At 43.5% G+C, this 26607-nt stretch overlaps 1 protein-coding gene and 1 long non-coding RNA gene across 3 annotated transcripts in view; one reads left to right on the forward strand and one right to left on the reverse strand.

Moving 5' to 3' along the window:
* Positions 1–16047, reverse strand: part of LANCL3 (LanC like family member 3) — a 39459-nt gene extending 23412 nt beyond the window's left edge. The window contains exon 1 of the mRNA XM_074814581.1: positions 15487–16047. Coding sequence (XP_074670682.1) covers positions 15487–16032 — 546 coding nt within the window. The 5' untranslated portion in view covers positions 16033–16047. The remainder of the gene's footprint in view (positions 1–15486) is intronic.
* On the forward strand, positions 15650–25224 carry LOC141919302 (uncharacterized). Of its 2 annotated transcripts, XR_012621923.1 has the most exons (4): positions 15650–15786; positions 19062–19154; positions 22899–23206; positions 24831–25224. It is a non-coding gene; the product is annotated as an uncharacterized LOC141919302 (long non-coding RNA). The 2 variants fall into 2 exon arrangements; XR_012621924.1 differs by lacking the exon at positions 24831–25224 and having other exon boundaries at positions 22899–24740.
* The last annotated feature ends 1383 nt before the right edge of the window (positions 25225–26607 follow it).

Raw genomic sequence — 26607 nt, forward strand, 5'->3', positions numbered from 1 at the left:
AAAGCAGCAAGTTTAAAGACAAAATATCTCTGTTCACTCGAAACTCAAGTAAGTTAGATAATTTATTTTTGCAAAATCTAGCTGAGTCCACCTGCATTGTGGAATTTTAACAAACAAACTGAATCTCTCTATAATTAAGGTGAGAATTTTTAAAAAAGATTTTTGGGTTAACTGCCAGAAGTGTCCTGCCACTCTAACTGAATTAAATTACAGTTCTTCAGAGCCTGTGCTGTTTAAATTAGTATTTTATCACCTTTTAACTCATCAAATATTACAATGTAAGAACATCTATTCCTGACAAGATGTTGCAAGGTCAAGTCATACAATCAACTCCCAGAACTCAGCCCACCAATTCTGGAAGAAATATAAACCCTTGTGCTTCAGAGCATAAAGCCAGTCCTTAAAAAATGCCGGTTAGGCATGTCACAGACAACACATTTCAAAATTACCTTCCACCGACATTTGTGCAGCTACTCTGAGTCAACTTGTACTGGTACAAGATATTAAACAAGATGGAGCATCAGAAACAAATGTTGAAGAAGAAAGATTTGTTTGTATACTACCGTGTTCCTCACCGCAAGAGAGTGGAAGCATTAAACTGTTCAGACAATGTTCATGTTGTGCTGCACGTAACACAGTTTGAAAACTGTCACTCAAAGCTGTTTTGCAGTTAGTGTGTCACTGAACACACAGTTTATTTCTGTGCTTATACTTTGGGTGACAAAGAAACAGAGTGACTTTGGAGTTGAGTTTGGGGCACTTCCCTCCAGGTCCTGCTCTGAAGAAGATTTCAGTATTTTATGTAAGGAGTTTCAATCAGAACTGCAATAAGAGACTTGCTCTGGCCATCAGCACTCTCAGTTTAGAGGCATCAGCTTAAATTCTTGCACTATGCCAGAAAAAGAAGGGATGTGAATTTGAATTACCAGGTTAGCGATGAAATCTCAAGGTTATTGCACATAAAAAGGAAGAGACTATGACCCCCACTTGGACTGTAATTTGCTCAGAGCCAAATTTGGTCTTAAAATGCGTAAGGATGATGAGAGGTGAACACATTCTGCCCTTGCTAACGGGAAGAGACGTGATGCTTAGTCCACTTTTCCTCCACAGCAGGCCAGACCCTGCCTGGGGCTCTGTGAGAAGAGTACCTCCAGCAAACTGGGAGAGACTGCAACAGGGAGAGGAGCTAGGTGGGACGTGCTCCCCAGCCTCAGCTTTACAGCCTCCCTTGGAGGAGGTAGAGATGAGTTACAGCACGTGAGATGGAGTGCAAACTGCTACTACTGTGGGAAGCAAACTGGAAGTAGTTGCATAAACACCATGAAGAAAAGGGAGCACTGTAATTCTGTACCAGAGCTCCATGGATGGTAGAGTGATGCAGCCATTGGCTTATGAATTTGGTGTGGCTTATGTACCCCACAACGCAGCACTCTCAGGATTTGCGTGCCTATCAAAGGATGCCCAAAAGACTTTCAAGGGCATAAACTAGGTGCCTTGGAGATTTAGGCATATCCAACTTCAGTCACCAGCAGGGGAAAGTTCTGACCACAGAACTTTTGGGTCTTGGCATGAGGAGTGGGTTTTAGGCGATGGAAATGCCTGAAGAATCATAGAGAGTGAATCCATAATATCTCTGTTGGGTGGTACAGCTGCGTAGACAGTCCAAAATTTCATTAACTTTCTGGATGCCATGTTGGGTCAACATCTATCAGGACCGGTTATGACTTTTCATTTATATTAACTGTTCATTCCCATGCAGAATAAATGAAATGTAACGTTAATTTACATTAAAGTAAGCGTAGAACTCTGATGTGCTATCATGTTACATCCAGATGTATGAGCAGTGATGAAGCACTCATGCAGACAATATACTAACACTCATGTGAACTGAGTACACGAGTAACTCAGGCCCTGTCATGTGGAGCTTACTTGAATCTCAGTTTCTTCCTGAATAGAGGGTAAGTACTATAGATAATTCTCCCCAGATACATGTGCTTGTACTGCTAAAAATAAACCTCGTTTTAGCTCATTTTTTAATCTCTTCAGCTGCTTTCATACTTTCCCTCTGCCTGTGTATGGTATTTGGCACTTGTCTCAGTTTAAAAGCCAAAGCAATTCTTATCCAGTGAACTGCCTCTTCTGGATCATTAATGAAGATAATAAATAAGGACGGTTCCTACATCAGTCCTTTATTAGTAGTTATGAGTAGCTTTGCTTGTGGTCTTTCAGCCAATTCCAAATCCACAATGTCCCCATCCAAGCCAGCATGAATTAAGTTTTCAAGATTATCTTTGACACTGCATCAAAAGCCCTATTCAAATGTAAACAGGGTATTGGCTACTGCTCTTTCATCAGCCACTAATTTTATAATTCTGTTATTTACAACAAGTGATCTTGTTTGTCTTGGAGGACTTCTTTATTCTTCTAAGTCATGCTGCTTTATATGCATAGTGCTGTTATGCAGATATTTAGGAAGCATGTGACATCTAGGAGTATGTCTAAATATTTGCTGTTAAGGAACAAGGTGGCTACCTGTGAAATTAAATTGAGGTAAAGGACACAACAGCATCATTCACAGGCTAACAGAAGCATAAATTAGTCACTTTCAAGTAGCACCAGCACTGCTTTCAAGCAAAGGTAATTCTAGAGAACTCCATGCTGGCATCATGCCACTTTTACTTTGCGAGATGATCTGCAATTTGTGCCATGCCAATAAGTCACTGAACAGAAATATCATCTTAAGCCTCAAGAAGAATGCTGACAATGTAATGCATGAAAACCAGATGAAGGTGATCAAGTCCTCTGAGTCATGTGAATTTTACCCTACTCTTAGAGTGTGGTAGCAGTCTGTTGTAGTAAAAATCCTGACGATCTGTGTGTGGCTCCCAGATCCTCCCAGGCACATCAACAAAGACAGCTCTGAAGCAAAAGACAGTAACAAAAGAGTTTCCAGTAGCATACAGTGTCGTTAGCATAGCCTGGAAATATGCCCACAACTGCAAATACAATTCAAGTCATACTTCAGATACAGACAGTCACTTATAATTCAATACTGCCACATTTCAAGGGCAGAGTAAGAGTCATGAGATTAATTTGAGGAAGCGTGGGATACTGTGCTCTTTAAAATGTAGCTTACTTGGTAAATAATGGGATCATCATCTGTATTTTTGTCCCGGTTAAAAGACTGCCATTTGGTCCTATAATAAAATCAGAAAAGTGTTATCAATCTTCCCTTTGCGCTACTTATTCTCAGTTGTGACTGAGCATAAACCAAGCATGCTTTGGAAAAAAGAGACTGCTGTGCCAGAAGGAGCCATTCAGATTATTCTAAAAGAGTTCAAACCTCACACAGAAAGGAGGAAGAGGAGTAAGGGCCATGAGACAAATCATACCACCAGCACCACCAATAATAAACAAATACTCACTGCACTCAGCCATTACCTTGCATTTGAAGATCTCAAAGTGCTGTATAATTAACTAACAGGAATTACTATTACTTCATGCTACAGATTACATGGTGATGTCGCTGCCCTGGGAGCACTCAACGCCATGCTTCCCTTTTTTCTGGATTTGTCATTTTACATGACTGTTCTCTGCAGCCCTACAGGAAGAACTGCAAAGTGAGACAGGAGGGCCCATCCAGCTATTTCTGGACCTACAGATGACAAAATGTGTTTTTCAAGTCAAGCTTGTTAAGTCAAACTATATGTATTTAAAATTTTTTGCCAGATGCTCTTCCTACCTATTCTGTGTGCTTAATATTCTGATGCTCTTGGAATAAAGCAGCTTCACTTCAAGGGCTCAGAAGTCCTCTGATGTCTGTCTTGCAAAATTTGAAAAAGATCCCATAAAAAAAAAACACAGAAAAAAGAAAACCATGCTTGAGGGGTGTCCTGTGTATCTGCTGGAAGAATGTTTTATCACCTCTGGCCTATAACTCAGCTTTCAGAAAGAGGTTTCACCTTCTTCCCCTGCTGCATCCTTGGCTCCTCACACATAACGTGGGACAAGGAACTCCCTCCTCCACTGGTAAGCAGCAATCTGTGGTGTTTGATTAATATGGGCGCTTAGGAAATAATCTTCCCATAGCTCAGGGGGACAGGTACTTTTAGGGTATTTCTTGTCTTCCTTTAACTGTGGGGCATGGTCCACCTCTTATGATCATCCAGACATTTTCACTAACAGACGTTCAGTGCTGCAGGGGAGCAAGGCACTGAGAAGCCCTTGGGCTGCACCATGCTCTAAGACTGCTTTGTTTTTCTTAAAAAGCCAATTTTTACACTAAATCCATTCATATCCAGAACTTTCCCAGTTACCTGCAAAAGCCAGGAACAATTTTGTCAACCTTAATACTTAGCTACTGGGGGAAGATTTTGCCCTTCCTTGATACAGCAAAGCTTGACTAGGAGGGATGCAACCGGTGTTTAAGGCTCTGTGGCAGAGTGTGGTGCTGAATGACTCCTTTCAACACTTCTGGACTTCAGGCTCTTCCCTCCTTGCAACTGCAGGGTAAAAAAGGTGCAATTCTTTGCCTGTTCAAGGTACTAGGGGAAGTCAGAGGAGGTGGAATAGCACCATGAGCCTGCTTTTGGGGAATGAGGCAAACAGAGCAGGAATGACTGCAATTTCTGGCCCTCCACAGGTGCTTTCCATGTATTAAACTCAGGGATTGTTCAGCCTGGAGAAGAGAAGGCTCAGGCAAGATTTTATCAACGTGTATAAACACCTGATGGGAGAGAGTAGAGAAGACGGAGCCAGTCTCTTCTCAGCAGTGCCCAGTGACAGAACATTCTACTTAAACACAAAGAGAAAGCTTTTACTGTGAGGGTGGCCAAACACAGGAACAGGTTGCCCAGGGAGGCCTCAGAGTGGAGATATTCAAAACCAAGTGGACACGGCCCTGAACAACCTGCACTTGTGGACTCTGCTCTGTGCAGGGGGCTGGACCAGAAGATCTTCAGAGGTGCCTTCCAGCCTTGCCCATGCTTTGACTCTATGACTGAGACAAAGCCAAATATATTTGACTATGTCAATAGTCTGTTCAGACAGATGCTATAGATTTTACTCCTCTAGAGATCTTTAGATTCAGCTCTGCGTTTGACTCAGCTTATCTGTGTGATTTTTTAAAAAATTATCTCACAATATTTGTTTTACCAAAATAAGCTAGCAGTCCCACAGTGCTTAGAGAACAAAAACAAAAATAGGACAAATGCATTCATACTATAGCTCTGTCTACATTTTGTCTTCTGGATGTGTAGCAGTTATATACACGTTATTCCCAGGTATTTTTGCTGGCATAATAAAAAATGTTTATGTACAAAAATGGCAGCCTGGCATAAAAGAGCTTATGATTGATTCAGCTCTGCAAGACCAAGAACAAACAAATCAATATTTATTTAAAGAGCCTGAAGTTTGTTTTGCTGTGCTACTACTAAGAATTTTCCCCAAGTTCATAATTGACCAACTTATGTCTGATCAAATTTAAACAGCTACATGTGGAATGTGTATCTTGGGGTCCCTTGCTATTGTAACTATAATTTTGACTAATTAATCACTGGCTTAGCCTTAGAAAACTAAATCAATTAAGTATAACATTATCCATTTCACAGATGGCAAGTAAAAATACCTAGAGATCAGGAGTTAACTTTACAAAGGGATGAAGCACCTTAGTGAAAATGGCACGCTCGAAGTCCTATGAACATCTATGGCAAGGCTGATTCTCTCAATCCCTGCTTGCAGATTACTGCAAGACAATCTTTGCTTTTGTTAGGGCAGTTCCAGTAAGCCAAAAAAACACATTTGGTGATGCTGGATGTAGTCACAAGAAACTTTCATAAAAATAAAAGGACGGATTTGCATTGACTCATGCTGCTGGTGAATCCAAGAATATATAAAATGGCCCTCACTGAAGATCACAGAATTAGGGAGAGAGACAACACTGAGCTTTACCTTTACACTAGCAACAAAAGTAAATCACAAGAACAGAATAAGTTTATCCTTCAGACACCTCAGATTTCACTTATTCCTTGATTTCTACTGTGGACAAAATAACTGACTTAATATGATCCTCTCAAATATATTGCTCCAACTATACTTCCACAAAGGAACTTTTATCACTTCACAGATGTCCCCAAATATATAATCTGGTGTTACAACACAGAATAACATATTCCCAGTTTTAATCAGGGAACAAAGCAAAGGAGATTCTCTAGTTAGCATTAATTAAACAAAGCTCCTTCAGTTGAAGAAGCTTATCATTTTGCGTTATCACAGCACAGCTTCTGTGGTTCAATGATTCCCTGCCTTTACATGACCTCTACCTACTTCACTTTTTCAGAGGCTTTTCCTAATGAATACCTGTCCATGTAGCACTGGCCCACTAAACAACTGCTGGATAACAGCAGGTCATGAGGTGGATGTGAGTCAGTGTCACACTGGTGTGAGATGCAAACACCCTACTGAGCTGTATAAATAGAAACAAGACCTGGAAGAAACACAGTTATCTCTCTTGCTCAATTAGAAAGGCTTGTGCCAGAACCATGCGACTAACTTTCAGGAAAGGCTGGAGGGAGGTTGGCAGAGTGCAATGGGAATGTCTAGAGGCGTAAAAAACATGACACACACAGGAAGACTGGAAGGATTGTTTATTTAGAGAACAAAAGACTAAGGGTAGAAATTATAACAGTCTTGAGATATATGAAGAGCTTCTGTAAAGAGGAACACAACTTCTCACTACTTCTCAATGGACTGGACAAGAAATAGTCTTAAATTACGGCAAGATTCAGATTAGTCCTTAGGCTAGCCTTTCTAATAGGGAAGCTAACAAAACAGTGTCTCAGAAACCAAGGCAGACTACAGATCTTCCATCACTCGGGGGTATGAAGAGAGGCTGCCAGGGATGACACAGGCACAGATATGCCTGCCTGAGGGGCTAGACAGCAACCTGAATTACCTCACAAGGTCCCCACCAGTTCTTTGATTCTGGTAGCAATATCATTTGGTTGTCAGGACTGAGCAGGCAAACTGCAGAACACTGCCAGTATGGAATATGCAATACCCACCATTTTCCGATTCTGCACTGACCCACCAGTGGAGAGCTGCTTTGTCCTGTGCTGTTTCTAGCCCCATGCCCACACAGTCCTAAGAGCAGCTTCCATTTCCCTGACACTGAAATCTAAATTTGACCAGCACATCCCCAACCTATAATCCTCAGTTATTTTAACATTGTACCAATGAGGGAGTAGAAGTATTCTGTGAAGAAAAGGATTAGCCACACAAAGTAACTAAATGCCTTGGACACCTAGAAGGTGTATTTATCTGCCACATTTTTTTCCCCTGGGTCATTCAGTGCTATCTGACATCCATTCCATTTCACTCATGATCCACTGCTCTTCAACAAGAGATATTAAGCCATTAAAACGAGGAATTCAGGAATGCTGATCTGCTGCAAAAATAGATTTATGGTTCTGCTCTCAGACATCAAAATATACCAAGATGAGAGACACCAAATGACTCAGCAACAGCTTGGATTGCTATTGAGATACTTCTTGATCATGTTTGCCTAAAATGAAATCGCTATTTCAATTATTTTGCCTTGCTACTCCTAGAAAAATTAATCAGCTCACTAACCACCACTTGAAAATTATCCCACAACATAGATAAGAAATAATTGGTTTTGACACAGTGTTTTCATTGAGCTCTGTTGTAACGGAGTGGACAGAAGGTTACGCAACATCACTCAGTGCTTAATCTCATGCTTGTCAATAGTCAAAGAACTGCACTACAGACACAGACAAAGAGCCATTTTGACAGACTGTCTTATCAAAAAATGGTGACCTGATTATATATATCAAATTCTGATTTTTTAAAAAGGGGATGGAATAGAAAAGTTGGCTGACAAACAAAACTGCCACGTACAGCAAATGCCTTACACCATGCTGTGACGGGATGCTCCCACAGCAGCAGAGTGGGACCATGGACTTACCCATTTTAATTGCCTCCCTGATCATCTCTTCAGAGCTCATCCACTGCTTGGAGGCGAGGCTGAAGACAGCAGTTTACTGGCTGAGTAAACTGCTCTGCAGTCTTTATACACCCTGTCAATAGGGTGGTAGGGATTTTAAGACTGTCCAGTTGAATTAACAGAGAGAAGCAGGGTCTATTGATTTAATGGAGGAGAGAAGAAAGAAGATGCTTTCTATATTTGGGCCCTGCTAGTAGTGGTGCATAGTTGTGCTATGATTTACGTACAAATCTAATGTTCTAATGATGTGTATTAAATGACTACAGAGAAACTTAAGGCTTAATTTTATCCGTCCATTTCAGTGCTGTAAAGTGCTGAGGATGTTATGCTTTCATTGGTAATTGTTGTTAGCCTCGTGCCCTTCCTCTCAGGAGCAGCTCAGCCTTTCACATTTCTGCTTCTTTAGCCAGGTACCAAAGTAAGGTTTACTAACAGCATTACAGTTTAGGTTACATACTAATTTATAGTATTATATGCATATAATAGGAAAATGTCAGTGTCAGAAGAAGTACATCAATGTTCATGAAAATGCCCACATTTGCTTCCAGACATCAAGTAGTTATCTCCTAAAAGAAAATATGGAATGTAAGACGTAATGTTGTGCTCTGAATTTTCAAGCACTGAATGTGATGACAACTATTTTTGTAAGTGTATGAGCCTATGCAAAGCGAATATGGTGACAGAAGAGTGACAAACAAAAAACAAGCAGACAAAAATAGTAATTTTCCTCCAAGAAATGTAGTTTACTCCTCTGCTCGCTCCCTAATCTGTTTTCTCCCTGTCTCTACTCCTGTGTTGAACTTCTATCTTCTTTTAAATTGAGTTCATTAGCCATCAGATCCACACGAGTTTGACACAGAACCTGATTTTAGTTTTAAATTTCCCCTGCTCCAGGGTCTGCATTATTTCTTGCCTTTTCCCCTTCATCTTTTAATTCTGCTACCCCTCTGCAGCTTTCCATTTTTATATTTTTGCCAGCAACTTACTCTTGTTTTTTGGTAATTTTTTTGTTGGCTTTGTCTTTCTCCTCTCTGTTCGGCTTCTGTCAAACATCTTTTTTCCCCATGCCTGCCTGCTTCTCTGCCCTCACACACTCCACCATATCTGCATGTTCTACACATGCACTCCTTCCTTCTGCTGTGTCATCCAGTGTTAACTGTGATGTGTTAACACAGTTAACTGTGGCTTTTGGTCCTTTGTGAGAACCATGCCAAAAAATCACTATTAGCCTTTGTCACAGAGGAAAACATAAATGTCAAATATAGCTACCTGTAGAAACACAGTATTGTAATAAAGTTCTTTGACATATGTATAAAATACAACACAAAAATCTGAAGCAACAGAGTCAAAAAACTTCCTGCACTGTACCACCAAATCGACCACGAGTAACTCTGTGAAGAACAGTAGCTTCCATGTAAGCCCTGCACCTCTCTGTTGGAGAGATCCCCTGCTTCTCTGCTTCAAACACTCTGACAGCTCTGGATGCTTCCAGAGATTCAGTCACCAGATACACTCGGCAGGTCCAAAGAACTGCTCAGCACCTTTTCCACAAAAATGCCCTTGTTCCGATTCCTGCATTTTGTTCTGCAAATCTCATCTTCAAGTCAGAGGCAGCATGCCCTGCTCTGCAGAGAACAAAGACACTGCATTCAACACCTCTGCTTCTAGCAGGCTAAGCGACAAACTCCAAAGGGTGACCTAAAAGTTCTCCATGGTGATGATGAGGAAGATGACTGAACGGACAAGGTTTAAGACTTGACTTCCAATATGTGAAACTTAAAGGAGTTAGAAGAAGGATGGGAAAGTAGAAATCTATTCTGGATACAAGAGATGCCTCTGGATAAATATATTTCTTTTTTTTTGGTTAAAAACTGATATTTTAACATCAGTATTACTGCTTGGGCTGCTTTTCCAGCAAAAAGATACTGCTGTATAGGCAAACATTCTTCCAACAGCACAAAGCAGTACAGAGAACGACACTGCTTTTGTACAAAACTGTCTTTTTAGAAGACGATGGCAAATTAATACCACTCTTCAGCTATAAGCAGCTGAAATCCATATTTCTGCAACAGAATATATAATGTATGTAGCTAAACTTCTGTCAATCAAACCTCCAATCCTGGCAGGATCCACACCAAACTCTGTACTGCAGTGCTTTTTTACTGGCTGTTAAATAATACACTTGAAATTCAACACTTTCAACCCCATATTTTCTACTTTAACTCTCAACTTGATATTCAGTGCCCACTGTGTTGAACTGAATCCCAGCAGCCATTATCAAGACGTCCCCACCTCAGAATTTGAAGACTGTTTAAAATAAAAAAGATTCATGTTGCCCTGCTGAAGAGAAACAGAGAAGTTCTCAAATGTAAACCCAAACTATTTCAGAATGCTTTCCAAAAAAATCCAGATGCAAATAATTCCCTTTGTTTCACTGTTCACTTTAGAAAACTCCTATTTTCAGCTCCCAGTTTAAATTCATCAATTTAAGCAAATTAATGCAAAATCTAGCCCCAGTGTATGGTTTGGGAAACCGTGGCAAGAAGAATGTACATTTAAAAGAGGCAGGCTAGGATCAAAAGCTTTTTATCTTTACTGTTATCTCATTTTAATCCTCTGTGGCAAAAAATGACATCCTGGCTGTGTAGTGGCCTGTGTAAAATGAAATAATGAAATCAGTACAGCTCCAGCTAGCACTATGATATTTGACATTTCAAACACCACCACGTTTCAGATAAAGTGGCAAATTCTTCTACAGAGAGAAAGGACTTTAATGGGCATAGAGAAGGAATGAAATCTCACCTCAAAGGACAACCCTTCCCTTTCAGGTGCAAGTAAGATTAAAAGCCTAACATGGGGACTCTGTGCTACAGCACTTGGAGATGCATCTCTTCTGTGGGTATTTTGCAGATCTCCCTTTCTAAGATCAGTCGACTGAGGGTCTTTCATAAACACTATGTTCAGCATTAATGCATTTACATTCCACTTTAAAGAGCTGCAAATGAACATGTTCTAGGCAGGATTCAGGAAGCTCCTTCCTTTCATACTTTCTGAATTTTTTTCTAAGAGATTGAAAAAAATGTGGAGCAAAGTAACCTACTAGAGTCTTTAAACACCAGCTGGAGGGAAGATTCTAAGGAACAAGTAATATCATCTAGAGTTGTCTGAGGAGTTGAAAGAAAATAATTTTCATTTATTTATATCTTCTCTCCCATAATATTACTAAGTACACTGGCTGGACCTGTCAGGTCCCATGCACTGCAGACCAGTCTGTTCCACTGCCTTTTGAAGCCAGTCCTGCCTCACACTTCCCTTGCTGTGGCAGTCAGATCCCAGACATCACACAGCAGTGCTATTTCTGTTTTCCACATACCAGGTGAGGTTGGTCAGCTTGATTTGCAATCTTGTGAGGTCCAAGAGAGAAGAGGTTCCAGTGATAGACAGCAGCCAGGGTTAAGTATCATTTTTAGCCCTGGGGCTACACTCAGGAGTCCTGCTAGAAAGACCACTGGCCTTTCTGGCATCCCATAACAGAGTAACATCAGAATTGTTCCCTCCTTGTGACGGGACAACAACCTCAGAAACACACACCAAATCACAACGTCGCATTTGTTGGAAAAGGAAATTGAGATGCCCCTCTGCTATAGATACAGAAAGCTTAACCACATAGTGTCACAAAAGAGTTTAAGGTCTCTGCAGGCTCTCAAGACTCACTCCAGTGGCTCAGCCCCTGAGGGAACTGGTTTGGCCCTGTTACTGGCATAGTGTTCTGGTTCAGCTTCTCACCACTGCAACTGCAGGCAAGGGTCTCTTACGGTGTCCCCAGTGTCTTTCAAAACCACAGTCTCTAATGAAACTACAGCACCAGGCAGTCATGCAAGATGCTGCCCTGCCTCCTACGTGGTACACTGCTATCTGTCGCTGTCTTTTCTGCTGCAACCCAGAGCTAGCAGAAGTCAGTCAAGCCCATCGGTTCAGTCAGTTATTAAAAGAAAACCTGACCTGTGCTAGAAGGCAGTAACATCTTAGCAGATGGTGATGCAAGAAGCCACTTGAACTTCTGTACCTTTTTCTCCCTCATCTGACAGTTACATTGCCAGAAGGAAGTGCAACTACTGAGACACACCATGCTCCATCAACCACGAAATGTGACAGAAACATCACTGAGAAAAAATGAGAAGATAAAATACCATCCAACAGGATGGGACCACCATTTTAATGGTGTCTTACTACCATTTGCACAAGCAAATAGAGACTGAGTGAAGAGAATTAAAAGCAGGGCTGACAGATTCTCCCAAAAACACATGATGAACCAACACTGGAAGCATCAGAAAAAGAGGTACCCAAAGAAGACAGAACAGAAACAAAATTTCTCCCAAACCCTGAAAACACAGCAGTCAAGGACAGCTAAAGTACATGCACCTTGTTCATATGTACCTTATACAAATGATTCATTGTTTCTGCCAAAACAATATTTTACCCATCTCCACCCGGGAAGCACCGACTGCAATGTAATGGAAATTAAAGAAAGGATGAAAACAAACTTCTTTTCTAATGCATAGTGCATCATGAAAGTCAGATCCTGTTAAGCCTTGACTGTTGAAGTAATCCTTACTCATGCAAAAACTCTCAATTAATTCATCAGGGGAAAATGCTGCATTAGCCTAAAACTCTGAAAACCAGCTGAATGCAAATGCCTTCTTCACGTGAGGTCAATGTTATTCAACACACTGGGTGCTTCAGGACAGTCCATTAACTTTCAGAAGAACATGTGAAGCTTTAAAACACAGAGATTCTTTAGCAAGAAACTGAAGCATCAGGACACAGCAGCTAAGTTAAATTGGCATCTACTGAAATAAAACAGCCTCCTTCCTTCCCTGCCTGGAAAAGACAAAAACCAAACCCACGACATAAATTGTGAAATTTGCTCGAAAAGCCTTTCTTCAAGGACAAACAATGTCTTGTATATAGGTCACCATTTGACTTCTTCAGAGGACAAACCAACCATATGGGCAGCAGTGGCTGTATTTCAGTGTAAGGAATGGATTTCACTTTGTGCTGGAAATGTTTGCACAGCATCCTCAAAAAAAAAGAACGTGGGAAACAAGAAAACATGCTGCAATGAGTCATGTGAGACTGTGCACAATCAAATTACAGGATGTAGCGTTTTCCAGTGGTTCAAATCACAAGACATTGCTTCTATTTTGGGATGTACCTGGCTTACCATTTGACCTTGGGTAATAAATGACATGCACTCTCTCTGGGCATCCCTTTCTTCATTTGTAAAAAGATGCAGGGTCTGCTCTGGCAACGTACTCATTAAAATAATTCTGTATTAGGATGGGAACATTTATCAAAGGACCCAAATTTTGCACAAGCATGAGTACCCGTGGACTAGAAATCATTACTGTTTTCCTCATTGAGGAGCAAAATATTTTAATTAAAAGTTTTAATTTTTGTTAAAATTAAAAATTAGAGTTGGTTTTATTAATACTTAACAGTTTAGATTATTTTGATTTCTTTCTTGCACTATACATCTAAAATTACAATGCAGTGACAGAATATATACTACTATGGAAGGATGTTAGTTTACCAATGAAAACATCAGCAAGGGGACACAGAATATGTTTTATTGGCAAAATAAACCCCTCTATGATTGTAATTATAGATTACAATGGATTCCACAATAAGTGTATACCTCTGTTCATCTGTGGGGATGTTTAACTCTTTACAGCTGCGTGAAGTGTAATTTTTCAACAAGCAAGCAAACAGAGAGGAGAGCTTTCCCCCTCCTCACACTGTCTGTCAGAGGTGATTGCACCTACTCTCCACACTGTTCAGCGATTGCTCTCAATAGGGCGTAAGACAGATAATGGAATTAATGAAGCAGTAGAGTCCAGGGTGCCACCTCATTCAGCTGGTATGTCACAACACCATCATAAGCACTGACATGGGTACTAGATACACTCCCTCAGTGCAAACTGAACTATCAGGGATGGCTTTTTCCTCTGCGAGGAACCCATCCTTCAGGCTGGCACTGCTGCACAGTGCACATAGGATTGTGATGTGTCTACAAAACTTTCCTCTCATAGAAAATACTGTCAGAATGAAAAGATTGGTTATGTTATGGTTAAAAATAACATAAGCATTTTTATGGTTATGATTGTCAGACAATCCTATACAAAGAAACAGCTAGCACATATGGTATGCTACTTTGAATGCTTAGTGATGTAAGAATTTTTGTTCAAGGCAATCAAAACGCTCAACTGACTGAACATTCTTCTTGCCTTCTCTGAATACCCTGGAGCCTCCTGAGTCCTCCATTAAATGAACTTCCTTGGACTCTGATTGCAGTGACTGGTATTGGATGGGGCAGAGCCTCTTGTTTTCACATCTTTTATTTACTTGCAATAGTTGCTTCCTCTCCCAGGAGGAAAGCAAGCCAGAAGCATATGAACTTGCAAATCAGTGATTAACAGAGGAAACACAGATTGGACCTGACAAGAGGGACAGGAACTAAAAATCTAACAAATGCCTGCTCAGATATTGCACTGACCAGTAACGAACAGCACAGCAAACAGAACCAGTTGCACTATTATGCTGTAGTCACTGGAAGGTCTGAACTGTCAGCACTGACAATGACAATATCCTAGCGTAAAGTACCGACTGCTGAAACCAACAGCACGTTGAACCATAATCACATCTCATGCTTCCAGAAAAAAACAGCTTTCATTCATGAAAAGCAGCAAAATACATGGCCAGATTTCCAAGACTCCCAGCTGCTGTACACTGGGGTTAGTAAGACCAAGTGCCTCTGAAAATGTGGTTCCTTGCTTGCAAATTATAGCACAGCACCACTTACTATTGCAAGGTTCCTTACCCTGTTTCACCCAACACTATTCTTTTTCTTACCCACTTCATTTTACGGAAATATTCTTGAAAAGTCCGGGGTGGCTCCTGCCAAATAATTCACCACCTGGCAGCAAGCGCTGATGCTCCCGGCGTGCCGGGGAGCGCCCTGCGGCGGGGGGCAGCGCCCTGTTCCAGCAGCGGGACCGCACCCCGCGCCCCCCGGCGCTCCCTCTTGCAAGAGATGCGGCGTTTATTTAGGGGAGGAGCGCTGCGGGGAAACAGCGAGAAAGCCCCCCGGGAGCTCTGCCTGAAGCCCCCAAAGCGCAAGTTGGAAAAGGCGCTTTTAAATTTTTTTTTTCTTTTGGGGAGAGCCCCGGCACCAGTGCATCCTCCCCCCAACCGCGGACCAGAGGCGAGGAGGGCACAGCCCCGCCTCGGCGGCAGCAGCGCGGGGCGGGACGCGGAGCTGCCGGCCCGAGGGGCCGCCGCCAGCTCCCAGGGAACCCGACGACGGCCCCGACGGCGGAGTCGGTTCCCGCCGGTGTGGGGGGGGGGGGGGGAGGGAGGGTTGTGGTGGTGGGTGTGTGACCCGCCGCCCCCCGGCCCCTTACCTCCATGCCCAGCCGCTGCTTCAGCACCAGGGCGGCGCACAGGTAGCCGGCGCGGCCGACGAAGAGCTCGTCGGAGCCGCACTCGAGGAAGGAGAGCGGGGCGCAGACCTCGCTCAGCTCCCGGAACTTGCCGAGCGGCCGGGCGAAGTCGGGCAGCCCCAGGGCGCGGTAGACCAGCGCGGCCACCGCGTACACCCCGGCGCCGCCCAGCAGGAAGGCGGCGCGGGTGTCGGCGTCGGCCTCGCCGCCGCCCTCCTGGTAGCGCAGGCAGGCGTCCACGACGCGGCGGGCGGCCCGCAGGTAGGCCTCCCGCGACGGCGCGAACAGCGGGCACTGCGCGACGTGGTACAGCATGTAGGCCACGCCGGCCACGCCGCCGTACAGCCCGCCCTGGCAGCCGCGGGGGCCGCCCAGGGGCGGCAGCTCCCGCAGGATCCGCTCGATGGTGGCCGTCACCAACGGCACCGCCGCCTCCCTGTCCGGCGCCGCCGCCGGGCTGCCCGGGTAGTCATCGAAGCGGTTGGCGAAGCAGCGCTGGCTCTCCATGCCCCCGCCGGCGCGGCGCGGCGCTCTGCGCAGCGGGGAGCGGCGGGAGGGAGCTGCTGGGGGAGGGGGCGGGGGAGCGGGGAGGAGGGAGCGCGGGGAGGCGGGAGGCAGCGGGAGAAGCGGGAAAGGGGCGCCCCCGCCGACGCCCGCCGGCTGCCGGGGAGGGGGCGCGGCGGCGCCCGTGAGGGGCGGCGGGGCGGGCGGCCCCGGCCGAGCCGCCGGGAGGGGAGCGGAGCGGAGCGGGGGGGGGGGGGGGGGGGGGCGAGGGCGGCCGGTCGCCCCGGCAGCGCCGGGGACGGGTCTGCCCCAGCGCGGCCGCCGCTGCCCCCCTTAGCGCCCCGCCGGCGCTTGGCGAGCGCTGCCTGAGCGGCCGCTGAACCACCGGCGAGGTGGCTCTGACCGCCGCGGGTTTCCAGAGGGCTGAGCCGAGCCGCGGGGGAGGCCGGCCCGGTGCTGGTGTCCGGCCGGCTCGTCATGCCGGGGGGGGGGGGGCTTCCCCCCTTCCCACATCGAAGGCCCAGCCGCGCCTTCGCCCGACCCCCTCTGCAGACCCCGAGGAAAAGGGGTCTGTGGGGTTTTTCATCCTCGCCCGCCCGGCTGCTGCCGGAGGATCTGGCTCAGGGGTGATGAGTGCCGGGCCTGCGGGAGAGGTCCAGGGGCGGGAAGGGTGGTCGGAGGGCTGCTCCTGAGTTATTCCTGGCTGTGGAACAGCCCCTCGGGGGCTGCTGCCGCCAGAGCTGAAGGAGAGAGCCAAATCCTAACGAGGGCAGCCCGAGGCCAATTTACATGGAAAGCTAAGCAAGTCCCCGGCAGACAAGCAATGGCACAAGGCCACCTTTGGCCCCTTTCCTTCATCTATGAGCCAAGCAGAGCTTATGAGGAACAGAAAATTTAGGCCACTGAATAGATTCCTAGTTAAAGGAAAAAGAAAAAACAGAAGGAAAATCTTGAGGCAGATACTAGAGCAACTCTTACATAATACAAATACACAGTTGTCACATCTGCCCTGATGATGTGAACTTGTGCCGCATAAGTGCATTTACCATCAAAGGTCCATGACTTACAGTCACCTGGTGGTCTCTGGTACTTTCTCTGGAGATGCAGCCTCCGTAATTGAGGGCCTCCCCAAAGGAAGGTGGAAGGAGGAGCTTGCTGGAGGCTCCAGCCAGTAGCCAGCAGCTGGAACAGGACTAGCAAGAGCCAGAGCACAGTCCTTTGGACATTGAAAGACGTTTCTAGAGTTGTGGCTGGCTTCTCTGCTTCATGCTGGCTTCTTGTTTCAGCCCTCTTCCTGCCTCCCCCTCAAAGTACCTTCAACTGTGCAGCTCCTCATCTGCACTTTCACACCCACTTTTCATTTCAACTCACCTGTCCTTTTTCTTTCCTTCTTTCTGGGTTTATGATCTGCTCAGAGATGTTTGCTTCCACCCTCTGATTTTGGGTTCTACACTTTCCATCAGTGCATTTTTGCCGTGTTTATGTACACCCACTAGTCTGTGTTTGTACAGTGTTCCTTAAAGCCCCATTTTCTGTCTTATTCACAACTGTACCATATGTTGTTTCCAGCATACAGATCTTGACGATCTAGAGCATTGAGAATATGAAAGTGCCCTGCCAATGGATAGGACATCTCATTCATACATTATTTTCTGTCATAACTGGCTTCTGTTGGCCCGTTGATAGGGTTCAGGGTGTAGATAAGGATTTTCCAGCATAATTTCTGTTGGTTGTAGAGAAGTGGATTCCCTAAGTGCTCTTTTAAGTGAAAATCTGAGAGTTTTATTTTTCATTCTGACACCATTCCACATTTTGCGGATGCTTGTTTCATGTTTTCAATCTTTTTTTTCAAATTAAAAGGGCTGGTATTTTCCCGCAGTCTTCTGGGGTGGGAGGTGTCTCAGACACAGTCTTCCCATTGATGTGAAGGTATCCTCTCACTGGAGGTGTTTGTCTCCCTGCACTGAAAGTAACCGAGCGAGCAACCTTGGTGCAGGCATCTCTTTTTGAGAACCTCAGCAAGGGGAAATGGATCTCTGCGTTTTAGCAGCAAAGGATTTAAGAAAAATACAGGCTTTATAAGAAAATCAGTTGGGTTAGCCACACTTTTCTGTATGAGGGTCAAATCAGACTGCTACAATATTTTTCAAAAAGGAGTCAGTAATGACATGCCAAAAAGGAACACCTTCCCTGTTCTGGAGAGTCTTTTGACAAAGTAAAGAGCGCTTAGCCACTGTAGGGTTAGCAGATGTCATACAGCAATCAAGCAAGAAATGAGGATGACAGTTTCTGCTGTACTTCTTCCATGTAAGAGTATTAAAAACACCAAAGCCAAAAGGAGAGCTACATTAAAATTACACATATGCTCTTATAGCTGTAAAAAAATGTCATAAACTGTTTGTGTTTTCATGTACAAAAGTTTCATGCTTTTAAACAGGATGTGTTCTGTATCTTTTTCACTCAACCAAGCACAGATGATACAAATGGAAGAGGAGTAGGGGTGATTCATAGATGTAGATCATGTGTCTCTCATCAGATCATCCTTTGAGGTTTGCCCCCCTCTTGGGTCTCAGTGTAAGTGTGGGCCTCCGGTATATGGCTTCAGCATGAGAAAAATGTGAATTCTCCCCTCTCGCCCCTCTGCACTGCTGCAGCTCCCTGGTTTCTGCTCCCTGGGCATGCCTTTCCTCCTCTTTGGCTCTGTAAATCTGATGCAGCAAGCCAAGGAGCAGGAAGAAAATGACAGATTATAGAAGGAAAGGATATGATACTGGTGTGGTGGGTGGATGTAATGGTGAAGGAGGGAGCTGAAGCCTCAAAGCTGTTTCTTCTGTTCTAGTAAATCCATCATTATAGAACACATATTCTGGAGATACGCTTGCTGCATATTGATAAAATGTAGAACCATGGAATAATTCAGGTTGGGAGGTCATCTCATCCAACCCGTGCTCAAAGTAGGGCTAACTACTTATTGGTGTACTTGTTCATGTATGCTTGTTCACTTCTACTTGTTTATTTATATATTCCTTCAGGGAATCTGTGCCGTCTGATATTTCCAACAGAGCACAGTAGTCTCTCCTCAGTTGCAGTGTAAGGACCGGAGGCTTCTAACAAATGTCTTACGGGTTAGTCTGTCATTTGTCTTCAATACTTTTCACTGATGTAACAATTTAGTGCGCTTTCAGGATTTTTGGATACCCACATGGTTGCCAGTTTTGTTCTTACCCAGTATTCCACATGTCTCCTGAGCCAAAGGTGAAACACTGGACTCCCCAAACACAGGCTGAGAGCTTCAGTAACAGAAGTGTGTTTAGTGGTGTGAACACATTAGCAGGGTTGTGCGAGAAGGTCTTCAGGATGGTTTGAGCACACCGACTGTTAAATTCAAAATTAGTTCCCACTCTACCTGTTAAAATCAGCCATCTTTACCCCTTACTGCCCAGTGCTGCTCTTCCCTCCCCAGAGGACTTTGCCACTGCAGGTCGGCTTTGCAGCTACCTCCTCTCCCTGCCTGTTTGGGCTTTGTCCTGGGAATGCACACTCCTAAACAAGTGGCTCTGGGGTTTACAGCATCACCTCTATCCCTGCCCTGTCATCGGGTTCACGTTTGGTAGGCAGCTGGCCTTTGGACATTTGGCAGAAGGGAATGAATTAGGCAGCACTGTTCCATGACCACATTAGAAAAGAAGTACTTGTATTCCTGGTATGTCCTTCTTCTATCTTCCCTGCCGTGGATTCACGAAGAGGAGATTATCACTGTGCACTGCAGAGACCATGCTAGTAGCCAAAATACGGAGGAGTCTGACCAGGAGTCACGCTGCGAAGGCAGCCCCAAGGATTTCATAGCACTGTCATTCGGTAGCCACATCACCTCAGCAGTCTCTGGTGGCTCGGTATATTCTGTTTCTTACCATAAGTGTTTTTTTCATTTCTCAGGTTGAGCTATCCTGTCCTGTATGGACTCCACTTAAAAAGCTACACAAAAGGTTTTGTGTTTTTTGTTCCATGATGTTAAACTGACAAAGTGATATGAGGACCTCTTTTGAAAAACAAGTGCTTCTTGGCATTGTGCTATGGAATCTTTTTTCCTGTCAACCTTTTATTCTGTTACTTGTGTATAGTTGATAATACAAACTGCGTGACAGAAGTGATGTAAGTTTTAGTGCATGTATTGCTGTTTAATCACAAGGAACATTACACATCAGAAGATAAAGCATGTTATTTCACAGAGATTATGTTAAATATTATGTCAGATATTTAAATTCTCCTACCTCATTTGAATTCCAATAGGTATACAATGACTGTTTTTGTGCTCTTATGCAGCAGACCTACACCCTGAGACTTGCATGTATTTGTTGTTAATCAAGCTGGTCTGTGAGCAGTGGAACTAATAAGGTCTGGTATCTGACTGATTTGTTTTCTGCTTGCCATTATCACCTTCCTATTCCCAGGCCTCTCCCGTGTTGCATTTCTCACGTTGGTCTCTGCATCCCAGCCATCCTCTTCCCATTTGGTGGGAAGCATGTGCTGCGGATGGCTTGGGGGACTTGGCAGATGTCTGTGGCTGGTGGGTGGGATTGAGTTACAATTGGCCCATGGTAAGGGACTGCACTGAATTGCTTTTTGGTCCAAGAGCACACTGAATTTCTGTCCACTGCTCAGCTTCATGAAACTTAGGAATTGAACAGGGGTTCAGTTTCTTTGAGACTCTGTCTTTATTACCAAATTTAGTTTAAATTGGCCAACAGATTCAAAATTATGGGGATAATGGGAAATGTCATGCATGATCATGCAAACCTTGCTTCCTTAAGAAACAAGGCTACAAAGTCTTCAGGTGATGGTGGTTTTTTGTTGTTTTTTTTTTTTCCTTCTGGTGAGGATACACAGTGAACAACTTAAAGGTTCTTGTAACAAGATACTGAAAGTGTGGGTACTCATTGCCTACAGAATTGATTCTGCTTACAGAATATCACATCTTCCATTTGGAGGGGTGGGTTAATTTTGGTAAGAGTTTCAGCTTAGATAAAAACATAGCAGCTGTTATGAAGTCTCTGAAGAGAGTATTACATCTTTCAGTATCTCTGTGTAGACTTATTTGTGATGGGTGAATCACCGTTCAGCTGTTGACAAATGTCAGGGCTTTCTGCAGAGCAGGAGGTTTGAAATTATGAGTTTTGGCTTAACTGGTAAAAATCTAACTTCAAAATAGCATTACCTTGACCCCTATCCTGAGCTTTTTCCATAGGCATTGTTATTCCTAGTGTTCCTTCCCTTGGCTTGAACCTACTCAAACTAACAGGATGGTGGAGCTCTTTTCTGCAGACATGGCTGTCACAATCCACAGTTTCTTTGTTCAGCAGATTATGTCAATTTTTTTACATTCAAGGTGATTTCTAATGAACCGTGAATACTCTTACATGCTTAGAGAGCCATAGTTCATCTGCAGTTCTCTGCATGGTTCTGACATTGTCTGGTTGGAATAAGGAAGCAAAAGATCCCACTGTGCACTCCACTGTTAATAATAAAACAAAATAGTTATTTTTGTCTTACTAATTAGTCTGTCAGTACAACATATGTTGTAAATTCTAAATTTCCTTGAGTGCATCTTTTCTACAGTTGATGTCAGTGTGATATCCAAGATTTTAATTGTAACATTTTTGTCGCATCTGGAATTTGGAAGCATTTCAAAGTACAGGAACAAAAATCAATATCTGAAATCAAGTAGTGTTTTTTACCTGAAGGCAGCTAACGTTTTTATCCACGATGTTTTACTTGAATTTTCTTCTCTGTACATTTTGCTATTGCCTTTGTGCTAGCTCATCTCAGTAATTGCTGTGATGGAAATGTTAGACTTTTATTAACGAATCATGCTTCTACTTGCCAGGGCAGTGACCTCACCCAGTGGGCCTCATCCCACAGCACCTGCAGGCGACGAAGAGAGCTGGGGGCTATTGCAGCCCTAGGAATTTCAGGCTATGAGACTAATTCTGATAAGAAAATGTCCTGGGGTCTTAAATATAACGAATGATGATAATGATAATAATGGTTTTATGTCCTTGAGGAAAGATGGCACCTCCGGAAACAAGTTACCCTTTGATGATATGCTAGGAAGTTAGATATGTGCTAATATGGATGGAAAATTTCCAAGTTCTGAATCATCAAAACTAGTGCAGCATTTGACCTTTTTTTAAAATTTCTGTCTTGGCCATGCATATTGACCAGGTCTAAATCTCTTAGCTTGACATATTTGAGACATTCATAGTGCCAGGTGATATGCTGTGTGTTACAAGATACGTACACACGCACAGTCACACCATAGAAATACAACATTGTCCAGAAACAAAACCTCTTTCAGGTGGTTTGTTGGGGGTTTTTTTGTGTGTTTTTTCATTTGTTTGTTTTGTTGCGGGTTTTTTTGGTCAAACTAACAAAACTGTAAGACAAGGCTGAGTTTACAAAAATGAAAACTTCAATATGAGACTTTTTCTGAGAACTTTCTATCCTGGCTATTTTTAGCATAACCTAAGGAGTAAAGTAGCCTAGGTTAGGGAACGCTGAGTTATGCAAAATTGCACGGGTCCAGCTTTGTGCAAGTGAGAGCAGCCTGGTCTAGACGCTTTCATGAATCTGCAGAATATTGACTTCGCTCCATGGGATGCTGATCAATTATCCCTTACAACTGCAGACCTAGGAAAACATAAAATAACCTGACTTTGCATGTATAGTTATTGTCCACTCAAAGAATGGAACTGATGGCTTAATTTAAGACATTGAAAATGAATGAGGTTGATACTCAAGAAAACTGCAGTCTCCTCAGGAACTTTTTTGGACTGACACATTTTAAATCACAATCCTTGATATATTCACAGGATGACAGAATGGCTGTGGTTGGAAGGGACCTCTGGAGGTCTTCTGGTCCAACTCCCCTTCTCAAGCAGGGTCACCTGAGCCAGTTGCCCAGGACCATGTCCAGAAGACTTTTGACTATCTGAGCATGGAGACTTCACAACCTCCCGGGGCAGCCTGTGCCAGTGCTCGTCACCCTCACAGTAAAAAAGTGTTTCCTGATGTACAGACAGAACCTCCTGTGTTTCAGTTTGTGCCCTTTGCCTCTTGTCCTGTCACTGGGAACCACCAAGAAGATCCTGGCTCTGTCCTCTTTGCGCTCTCCCTTCAGGTATTTATATACTCTGATGAGATCCCTCCCTGAACCTTCTCTTCTCCAGAATGAGCAGTCCCAGCTCTATCAGCCTTTCCTCATGAGAGATGCGCCAGGCCTTTTGTAATCTTAGTGACCCTTCACTGGACTCTCTCCAGTAGCTCCATATCTGTCTTGTACTGGGGACCCCAGAACTAGACACGGCACTTCAGTACTATTCTTGGTCTACTAAATTTAAGAGTCCATAAAAGCTTGTTTGTTTTTTATGCAGATGTTGCAACTGAACTGAAAATAGGTCTCAGAAGAGAAAATAACTAAGGAGGCCAAAGTTTTTAATTCTTAGGAATCCTGAAACAATGCATGGAGCACTTTTTTTTTTAAATACAGTGATAATGTTTTCTTGGGAAAGTGCCAAGAACATTTCAAAATCAATTTCTGTTCACATTCACTTACAGCTCTTGTACTGTACACCGTCTGTCTTCATTTCATTGCTATATGTTAGTCTGATGGGATGCATAGAAGCTGTGATAGACTGCTAGATGAAGATTCATCTGTAGCAGTTTATGCTATTTTCCTTGTTCAGCATCCAAGGGGGGATAACAGAAATGTGAAATATACTCTGTTTGTTCAGGGTTTTTTTAGCAGGAACAAGCTTTATTAGTAGTTTGAAGTTATAAATTAAAATAATATGAAGTATTGTTATTGGACTTCGAACAAAAATATTTTGATTTATTTTTGCACCCTCAAATCTGTAAGCTATGATCCAGGAAATGTTTACACTTGGGATTTATCTTACAGATGTGAATAGTCCCTCACTGCTCTCAGTAAATATTGTTTGCAAGATCATGGTCTAAGATTGTTTCAGAATGCCTTTAAGGATTTTTGTTTTTCTAGTCTTCAGTTTGCAAATGCCTGTCTTAAAAAAAGCTAGAGGATATATAAAAATAATTCACAGCTTCATGAATTATGCAGGGAGACATTCTAGTTCCCTGTTGATAAGACAAAATGTTCAGGTACTAAGATATAAATTTGGATGGGATAGTACAAAATTAGGCTCTGATTCAGTAAACCATATGGGTCAGAAGTATTGCTCATATACTTGATATAAAGCACATGCTCGAGTGGATCAGACCTATGCTGCTTTGGCACAGGATTTACCCCTTCCAGTGTTCTGTAAATTGAGATTTCTCTGAAGTAGGCAGAATTAAGGCTGTTTAAAGGACATTTTAAACCACATAAGACTTCACAAAGTCACACTAGTGAATGACAGAAAAAAACGCACCGCCTTTCCACATGGTTATTTTAAGTTTTCTGTGTAAGCCAGATGATTCAAGTTCTTTAATGAAAAAGGCGATGTAGATAAAGGAAATGATATATATGTAATATTTATACACAAACTTTCATTATATATATGTATGCATAATCTCATGTTTCAAATTTGAAAATAAAACTTGCTCTGGTGAGTTTGAAAATAATTTTAAAATGGAACCATTCCTCTCTATGATTATTACCTTTATTCTTGCACCTCATTAAAAACAAACGAATCCAGTTATACCTACTCATTTACTGCTTGGTTTATTTGCTGGTTTCCACACTGCTGTTGTTAAAATCAACCTTTTTTGTGTCACCTCATTGCTTTCAGCACTTGTACAAAGAACAACCTCGAGACTACTTTTTAGAATCACAACTAGTTTAGAAGAATTTGCCTGTGTTTGCCACCTTCTCTTGCTGCCTCTCCTTTGCTGTTCCCCTCTGTCAGAGTCAAATTATGAAACAAAGCCATCAGCTCTCCGGAATCAGGCATTAATACACAGTTTGATGAGAAGCCTCTCCTTTGAAAAGGATGCTGGGCTCAGTCATCAGAAGTCACTGCAGTAAAAACTTTGTGCTTAGAAGTGCAGCTGCTGATGCTGGCAGGTCTGGACTGGCTGGCTTTCTGGATGCCCCACATTTGGACGCTTGTTCTTCAATGCATAGTGACTTTCACAGATGTCAGTGCTTGTTACCTACTGTGGAGAAATTAAACCTCTGCATGTTAGCCAATGTACAAACTGTTCCCTCTTTTTAATGTCACTTTGCCTTCCAGCATAGGAGGGCTCAGAGGCACACGCTGGGGTACTCAATCACATTTTACCATATTTGACTTTAGATTTAGGTATTGTTGCATTCAGGAGATGGATTTAAGTTTCAAATATTTCTTCTTATTAGAGCAAACCTATCTCAGCAGGAAATCAGACTGATATTTTAAATGGGCTTGTCTCGCATTTGCATTGAGGTCCTGGACTCCCATTTACATCAAGGTCCTACGCTTGCGTAATGTTTCCTGAAGCTGCATCTGGATCAGCCTTGGCTGTCACTCCAGTTGCTTTTCACTGCTTGGGCAGATATAGAAGATGGAAAACCAGTACATCCAATGTCATTATGCACAGGAATTTTCCACTGGCATCCTCCCCACTGTTGCCACAGAGGGAGTTTCTGGGTGAGAGGGGACATGTTCCAAGCATTTTATGGCCCAGTGGTGACCTCTTCCTAAAACAGCACCTAAAGACCATTAGCTTCTGGAACAACGTAATGAACCTCCTACTCCTCCCACCCAGATATCTTCAGCACACACGTCCTGGGGAGCGTGGGCACTCCCTGCTCACTGGCAGGCGGCAAGTGGACTGTGAAAGGAGTTCTGTGGCACTCAGGCAACAATTTGCTGCCAACGTGTTATGTCCTTGGATCCCTGTTCTTCACCTTATGGCCCACAGGCGTGACTGTTAAATGTACAAGGTCAGGAACAGAGGTTTACATGTATTATCTGTAAAATTATTAGTTAATTCATTGTAGGTCCCGCTCTAACCCTTGACTGAAAATGAAGGTTTCTGAAAAGCTGTCTCTGCCTCCAACATGCTGCAGAAAAAAGACAAGTACTGTAGAAGGTGACTTGCTGGGTGCAATTTCTTCCTTCACCAAAACCTCTCCCTACCTTACTTTGTTAAAAGTTTACCCTCTTTGGTGCTTGCCTTGAAGGCCCAGAAAGCTCATGTTTTTCTTCTCCCACAGAGTAAGATCCCACACACAGGGTGAGGAGGCACTCTGATCACGGGGCAGAGATGGTACAGGAGCCAGGAAAGTGTGCTGTGAAGTGACGCTCTCTCACTTAGTCCATTTCTCCTCCCTTGTCCTCTAGGCTGGAGAAATAAGGGATAGCAGCTGGAGCTGGCTGCTTCTGGGGTGTAGGTTTGATGAAAGTAAGAAGGAAGAAATGGTAAAGCATGGCAGACAAGTGAGATGTAGCCATAGCCAGAGAAAGTGTGACTTGAGCCAAGCGTATTACTGTCACTCTCAGTGTGTGAGACTTGACTGGTCTTTCATATCAGAGGCTCAAGGGTCATGTGTGGTTTTGGAGCCTGTCCCTTAGGGCAGCATAAGCA

Source organism: Strix aluco, chromosome 2 (genome assembly GCF_031877795.1).
Source record: "Strix aluco isolate bStrAlu1 chromosome 2, bStrAlu1.hap1, whole genome shotgun sequence".
Taxonomy (NCBI): Eukaryota; Metazoa; Chordata; class Aves; order Strigiformes; family Strigidae; genus Strix; species Strix aluco.